General features: G+C 42.0%; 1 protein-coding gene across 1 annotated transcript; it reads right to left on the bottom strand.

Moving 5' to 3' along the window:
• Positions 1-413: 413 nt before the first annotated feature.
• LOC119331283 (thylakoid lumenal 19 kDa protein, chloroplastic-like) lies at positions 414-1,457 on the bottom strand. Its single transcript, XM_037604454.1, has one exon. The coding sequence runs from the start codon at positions 1,377-1,379 to the stop codon at positions 651-653; it is 729 nt and encodes a 242-aa protein (XP_037460351.1). The 5' UTR covers positions 1,380-1,457; the 3' UTR covers positions 414-650.
• Positions 1,458-8,349: the final 6,892 nt, after the last annotated feature.

Below are 8,349 nucleotides of genomic sequence, written 5' to 3'. Positions count from 1 at the left end.
CCACCCGAGTCGCCCTTGCGATCCTAGATCTCATCTCGCTTTACCTCGGACCAAGGAGATGGCATTGGCAAACCTCAAACTGGAAGCTCGGTGGAACACCAAAAATGTCGAGCAAATCGCCGGAAATCGAACTGTGTTAAGTGAAATTCATGCAAAATTGGTAAAGTTAAATTAAGGACCCTGATAAATGTCACACATGGGACACAAGCACGTGGCAACTTCGAACATTTTTTATGATAGGTTTAGTGACACAAGGATTGCAACTTTAGTTGTCAAGCATGACAACTTTCCTTTTGGATGGCAACTTTCAGTTTTTTTGTTTGTTTTTTATTTTCGGATGACAATTTTAGTTGTAAAAAGCTCAAAAGCCGGATTGTTTCGTGCCACACGTGTGACAGGGTAAATTTACATGATTGGATAATTAACAGTGCGCAGGTTAACTTTCATTCACTCCATTTGAACCGTTTCGTTGCTAACACTACAGTCTACAGCAGCACTGCTGGTCTTACACAGAGGAAGAAAGCAATTTACAGATCAAGATACTGTATGCCGGTTCTGAATAATCATCCAGATCAATTACCTCTTCCTCGATGATGGCGCCTATACAAAACCGCTTAATTAATTACAACGCCACGCGCGCAGCATGCATGTTAATCTTGGCCGCTGAAGTCGACGGTCTTGAAGGACTGGTGCAGGCGGCGGAGGACGGCCTCGTCGCGCCCCCACTCGGGGTTGGGCGCCGTGACGAAGTGCGCGTACAGCTTGTTCCGGGCGCACGTCACGGAGATGAGGCTGTGCGCGCCGGCGCCAGCCACCTCGTACTCGTAGTACACCTGCCCGTCCGCGTCCTTCCGCTCCGCCGATGTCACGTCGTCCGCCGACGAGATCTGGTCCTGCAGCCCGACGTCAGAGAGGGCGAGGTTGTCGAGCACGGCGCCGACGGGGGCCAGCTTGCGGAACCCGGAGAGGAAGGTGAGGTACTCCCGCTCGGAGCGCTTGCGCGGGTTGAAGAACTCGCTGTCCGTGCCGTTGGTGCCCTTCTCCACCTTTGACACCAGTCGCTCCTTCCACCCCTCGGGCACGTCGTACACGTACTCCGCCGCGTCCCTCTTGTTCGCGTTGCCGCCGTACCCGCCGTAGTTGGCCGCGCTCGCCGCCGTGCCGTAGTACACCTTGAACTCCGCCTCCGCGTGCGACGGCGCCGCGGGGGTCAGCAGGAGGAGACCGGCCGCGGCTGCCGCGGCCAGTGTGGCGGTGAGCGGCCTGGGAGCCGGGAGCCTCACAGTCTGTGGCGCTGGCTGCGAGGTGGCAGACGAGGAGGTGGAGGCGGCGGTGGTGAGGAGAGGAGAGGGGGAGAAGAGGGAAGCGAGCATGGTCATGGTGGACCTCGACGACGTGCGCGCGTACGCCCTGCGGTGGTGGGGGTGGTTTTTGCGCGCGATTTTGTGTGGTTTTGTCTCGCCGAGCGGATAGGAGATCGGCGAGGCTTATCCGGTGCGACGACGACATGGGCATTCCACCGACGAGGAGGGACAATCCTATCTGCCGCATCCTGCGACAGATCGTCGTTGATTCGCACAGCGCGAGCGACCTGAGCCGGCCCAATTATCAGTATATAACGGGCTACAGTACCGGACGGTTATGGCGACGTTCTAGAAGGTTCCAGTCCGTTTTTTATGGTTTTAGGAACCTTCTAGCCTTACTTTCAGGACATGAACCGTTTATGTCATTTTCTGTTTCTTTTTGGTTTTTTTCCTTTTTTTCTTTTCATTTTCGTTTTTTATTTTCTTTGTTTTTTTCCCTTTGCTTTCTTCATTTTATTTTACTTTATTTTTATTTTTCAAAAAATCTTCGGAAATATGAAAAATGTTCAAATTTTTACAATTTTGTTCATTTTTAAAAATATCATGTTTTGAAATTATATTCACAAATCCAAAAAATAGAATTTTAAAATTTGTTCACTACTTTGCAAAATGTTCCAAGATTAAAATATGTTTAAAACTTCAATTTAAAAAAATCTTTGCATTTATTTGTTTTCCCGAATTGATAAAATGGTTAGGAATTTCAAAACATGTTCCCAAATAAAAAATATGTTCATGTTTTCAAAATTTATTCGCAAAATAGAAAAATGTCTGGAAATCCCAAAAAAGGATCACCTTTGAAATTTGGGTCGCAAATTTATAAAATGGACGGGAATTTCACGTTCCAAACATGTTCACAAATAAAAAAAAATCATGTTTTCGAAATGTGTTTGTGAATTCAAAAACATTTCAGGAAATTTTAAAAAATGTTAGAATTATAAAAATTTGTTCGTAACTTCAAAAAATGTTTGATTTATTAAATTTGGTCTTGTTCTTCAAAAAATGTTTGCATTTTCAAAAAATTGTTCATAATTTAAAAAACGTTACCCCTTTGAAATTTGTTCCTTTTTCATTAAATGTTTGGGTTTCACAATTTTTTTGAATTTTTAATAAATTTTTAAGAAATTAGAAAATGACTATTTTCAAAAAATATTTCCATTTTTTCAAAAACAAAATCAAGTTTAAAATTTCCAAATAAGTTTAATCTATTTGCGGCTTATAATTCATATTCACTCGGCTGCCATTTTAGACACCTAATCCTCTATTCTTAAATAGCTACAACACACTATCTAATTTTTCTCTCCATGCAACAATGGCACATCACCAAGTCATGAATGGCTTCATAAGTTACTTTTTCCATTAATCTCTTCATGCAAACATACCACCTCATGCATGGTTTTTTTCTAGAAAGTTAATTCATTTAAGACATGTTTATATTTGTTTTTGCATTAACTTTAGTCTTCTACCACTTTTTTTTGCGGGGTTAAAAGGGATTTCATTACTCAACGCATGATGAGTTCGTTCCTACAAAGCAAAGGAACATCTGCAGGCGCAGAGCGCAACCATACTACAGTCCGGCCCTCCGAGATCCATACAATTTATAACAAGGTTCCTGCAACAACACGCAGGGCATTCGTCTAATCTCATTAATGATGGTGGCAAGAGGACGTCGGTTCGAACCCTAACACAGACTTGTGTTTATTTTGTGCTACTGAATGTTTTAAGTTTTGTCACTCTCGTTTACTTCGAGGTCGCTTGTTCAAACCCCATTGCCCATGCCTCCTTTTTCTGTGTTTTTTTCACTTCGCTAACGCGTTGGGCCGGCCAGGTGAGCCGCCCTGTGCGAAACACCAACTCTTTGCCGCAATGAGCGGCACATAGGAGGTAGCTGCCGCTTTCTCGCTTGTTGCTGTATCTTGCCTGTGCAGGCTTGCAGCCCAGAAAAGAGTCTGCGGTTTCCATATGTTGGGCTTGTCTCAGGGACAAGCCTATTTACGCATTTTCCATCAAATAGGCTGGGCTAGCACTTTTCGTCCGGTTCTATTTCCTTCTCTTCCTCGTTCCTGTGTCAACTCTTTGGTTTTTCCCTTTTTTATTTTTTATTTTCCTTATATTTTTATTTCAACATTTTACTTTACAATCTTTATTATTAAAAATGTTTGGGAATTACAAGTAGTTTTCGAAATTTCAAAAACATTCATATTTTCGAAAATATTTGTGTTTTTGAAAAATTGTTCAGAATTTTAAAAATGTTCCTGCTTTCTAAATTTTCTAAAATTCAAAAACTATTCATGAATTTAAAAATGTTCGTGTTTTCTGATATATTGTTAAGAATTTCACAAAAAACAATTTCAAATTTTGTTCAACCTTGAAAAAACGATGATGTTTTGGAAAAATGTTTCAAAATTTCTAAAAAATTTCATGGTTTTCATAAAGATGTTTATAAATTTAAAACATGTTCCAGTTTGCAAAATTTGTTCACAAATTTAAGAACTGTTCATGTTTTTGGAAAAAATGGGAATTTCAAAAAATGATTTCGTTTCCCAAAAAACTTCTAGAATTTTTTAAAAAATACTATTCAAAAATCCATTGACGTTTTTACAAGGGTTAATTGGATTCATGCCACTGCAACTTTGGCTAGTTGGAAAAATGCCATTACAAAAACCAAAGTTGAAAATATCCCACTACAACTTTCACATATCTTTACATATGCCATTTTCATCATTACGACATATACTACCCTTGTAAATGCCTTTATACGGTGGCAGCCGGACGTTTGCTGGAGGCAGACATCGCGGATGGTGGGGCACGCAATGCGGCTGCTGATTTCAGAGCTCCGATTACTTGCCCATGGAGTCGCCGATCCCCGAGACGCCTTGACCTCGAGTTGATTCCGCCAAACGTCGACTTTGTGCTGCGTGTCCGCGCCCCGTCGTCGGCCTGGCGCTCCTCGACCGTGTCACTCATCGCCCCGACGAGCTTGCCATCTCTGCCCGTCCTCGGCCTTGCGCTCCTCGACCGTGTCACTCGTCGGCCCGACCTGCTCGAGCTCCAGCCCCATCGAAGCTCCGGCCCGGACACCACTACGACCTCCGCCCGTCGAAGCTCGCGTTCGTGCATTCTGTTTCCGGCCAGCGGCAGAATCGATAAGCCAAGGTTGTTGTGTGCGTGTGCCTGAGTCAATGAAGGCCAAGATTAATCTGGGTGTGTTTGGTAGTCGTGCGCTACAGTACCTGCATTGCATACCCTTCTCCACCTTGCCTGGCTCTGGAAAAATAGCCTCATATGCGACATCTGCGAGTTGTTTGGTGATGTATACTACACAACCTTCTTCTTGTAGACGTTGTTGGGCCTCCAAGTGCAGAGGTTTGTAGGACAATAGCAAATTTCCCTCAAGTGGATGACCTAAGGTTTATCAATCCGTAGGAGGCGTAGGATGAAGATGGTCTCTCTCAAGCAACCCTGCAACCAAATAACAAAGAGTCTCTTGTGTCCCCAACACATCCAATATAATGGTAAATTGTATAGATGCACTAGTTCGGCGAAGAGATGGTGATACAAGTGGTATATGGATAGTAGATAAATGTATTTGTAATCTGAAATTATAAAAACAGCAAGGTAACGAATGATAAAAGTGAGCGTAAACGGTATTGCAATGATAGTAAACCAGGCCTAGGGTTCATACTTTCGCTAGTGTAAGTCCTCTCAACAATAATAACATAATTGGATCACATAACTATCCCTCAACATGCAACAAAGAGTCACTCCAAAGTCACTAATAGCGAAGAACGAATGAAGAGATTATGGTAAGGTACGAAACCACCTCAAAGTTATTCTTTTCAATCAATCCGTTGGGCTATTCCTATAGGTGTCACAAACAACCCTAGAGTTCGTACTAGAATAACACCTTAAGACACAAATCAACCAAAACCCTAATGTCACCAAGATACTCCAATGTCACCTCCAGTATCCGCGGGTATGATTATATGATATGCGTCACACAATCTCAGATTCATCTATTCAACCAACACAAAAGGACCTCAAAGAGTGCCCCAAAGTTTCTACCGGAGAATCACGACGAAAACGTGTGCCAACCCCTATGCATAGGTTCATGGGCGGAACCCGCAAGTTGATCACCAAAACATACATCAAGTGAATCACGTGGTATCCCATTGTCACCACAGATATGCACGGCAAGACATACATCAAGTGTTCTCAAATCTTTAAAGACTCAATCCGATAAGATTACTTCAAAGGGGAAACTCAATTCATTACAAGAAAGTAGAGGGGGGAAGAAACATCATAGGATCCAAATATAATAGCAAAGCTCGCGATACATCAAGATCGTATCACCTCAAGAACACGAGAGAGAGAGAGAGAGATCAAACACATAGCTACTGGTACATACCCTCAGACCCGAGGGAGAACTACTCCATCCTCGTCATGGAGAGCACCGGGATGATGAAGATGGCCACCGAAGAGGGATTCCCCCTCCGGCAGGGTGCCAGAACGGGTCTAGATTGGTTTTCGGTGGCTACGGAGGCTTATGGCGGCGGAACTCCCGATCTATTGTGCTCTCGGATGTTTTTAGGGTATATGGAGATATATAGGCGGAAGAAGTATGTCAGGGGGGCCACGAGGGGCTCACGAGGGTGGAGGGCGCGCCCAGGGGGTGGGCGCGCCCCCCTGCCTCGTGACCTCCTCGTAGGTTCCCCGGCGTGCACTCCAGGTCTTCTGGGCTTCTTTCCTTCCAAAAATGAGTTTCGTGAAGTTTCAGGTCAATTGGACTCCGTTTGATTTCCTTTTCTTCGAAACCCTAAAACAGGGTAAAAACAGAAACTGGCACTGGGCTCTGGGTTAATAGGTTAGTCCCAAAAATGATATAAAAGTGTATAATAAAGCCCATAAACATTCAAAACAGTAGATAATATAGCATGGAGCAATCAAAAATTATAGATACGTTGGAGACGTATCAGCATCCCCAAGCTTAATTCCTGCTCGTCCTCGAGTAGGTAAATGATAAAAACATAATTTTTGATGCGGAGTGCTACTTGGCATAATTTCAATATAATTCTTCTTAATTGTGGCATGAATATTCAGAACCGAAAGATTCAAGATAAAAGTTCATATTGACATGAAAATGATAATACTTCAAGCATACTAACTAAGCAATTATGTCTTCTCAAAATAACATGGCTAAAGAAAGTTATCCCTACAAAATCATATAGTCTGGCTATGCTCTATCTTCACCACAAAAAATATTTAAATCATGCACAACCCCAATGACAAGCCAAGCAATTGTTTCATACTTTTGATGTTCTCAAACTTTTTCAATCTTCACGCAATACATGAGCGTGAGCCATGGACATAGCACTATAGGTGGAATAGAATGGTGGTTGTGGAGAAGACAAAAAGGAGAAGATAGTCTCACATCAACTAGGCGTATCAACAGGCTATGGAGATGCCCATCAATAGATATCAATGTGAGTGAGTAGGGATTGTCATGCAACGGATGCACTAGAGCTATAAGTATATGAAAGCTCAACAAAAGAAACTAGTGGGTGTGCATCCAACTTTCTTGCTCACGAAGACCTAGGGCATTTTGAGGAAGCCCATCATTGGAATATATAAGCCAAGTTCTACAATGAAAGATTCCCACTAGTATATGGAAGTGACAACATAGGAGACTCTCTATCATGAAGATCATGGTGCTACTTTGAAGCACAAGTGTGGTAAAAGGATAGTAGCATTGCCCCTTCTCTCTTTTTCTCTCATTTTTTTTATTTTTTGGGCCTTATCTTTTTATGGCCTCTTTTCTTTTTTTTATTTGGGCTTCTTTGGCCTCTTTTATTTATTTATTTTCGTCCGAAGTCTCATCCCGACTTGTGGGGGAATCATAGTCTCCATCATCCTTTCCTCACTGGGACAATGCTCTAATAATGATGATCATCACACTTTTATTTACTTACAACTCAAGAATTACAACTCGATACTTAGAGCAAGATATGACTCTATATGAATGCCTCTGGCGGTGTACCGGGATGTGCAATGATGCATGAGTGACATGTATGAATAATTATGAATGGTGGCTTTGCCACAAATACGATGTCAACTACATAATCATGCAAAGCAATATGACAATGATGAAGCGTGTCATAATAAACGGAACGGTGGAAAGTTGCATGGCAATATATCTCAGGATGGCTATGGAAATGCCATAATAGGTAGGTATGGTGGCTGTTTTGAGGAAGGTAAATGGTGAGTTTATGGTACCGGCGAAAGGTGCACGGTACTAGAGAGGATAGCAAGGGTGGAAGGGTGAGAGTGTGTATAGTCCATGGACTCAACATTAGTCATAAAGAACTCATATACTTATTGCAAAAATCTACAAATTATCAAAACAAAGTACTACGCGCATGCTCCTAGGGGGATATATTGGTAGGAAAATACCATCGCTCGTCCCCGACTGCCACTCATAAGGAGGACAATCAATAAATAAATCATGCTCCGACTTCATCACATAACGGTTCACCATACGTGCATGCTACGGGAATCACAAGCTTTAACACAAGTATCTCTTCAAATTCACAACTACTCAACTAGCATGACTCTAATATCATCATCTCCATATCTCAAAACAATCATCAAGCATCAAACTTCTCTTAGTATTCAACACACTCATAAGAAAATTTTACTAATCTTGAATACCTAGCATATTAGGATTTTAAGCAAATTACCATGCTATTTAAGACTCTCAAAATAATCTAAGTGAAGTATGAGAGTTCATCTATTTATTCAAAATAAAACTACCACCATGCTTAAAAGATATAAATGAAGCACTAGAGCAAACGACAAACTACTCCGGAAGATATAAGTGAAGATCAATGAGTAGTCGAATAATTATGCAACTATGTGAAGGTTCTCTAACATTTAATAATTTCAGATCTTGGTATTATATTCAAACATCAAGCAAAGCAAAATAAAATGA

This window comes from Triticum dicoccoides, chromosome 7A (assembly GCF_002162155.2).
Source record: "Triticum dicoccoides isolate Atlit2015 ecotype Zavitan chromosome 7A, WEW_v2.0, whole genome shotgun sequence".
NCBI lineage: Eukaryota > Viridiplantae > Streptophyta > Magnoliopsida > Poales > Poaceae > Triticum > Triticum dicoccoides.
This window is presented reverse-complemented; position numbering and strand designations above follow the sequence as displayed.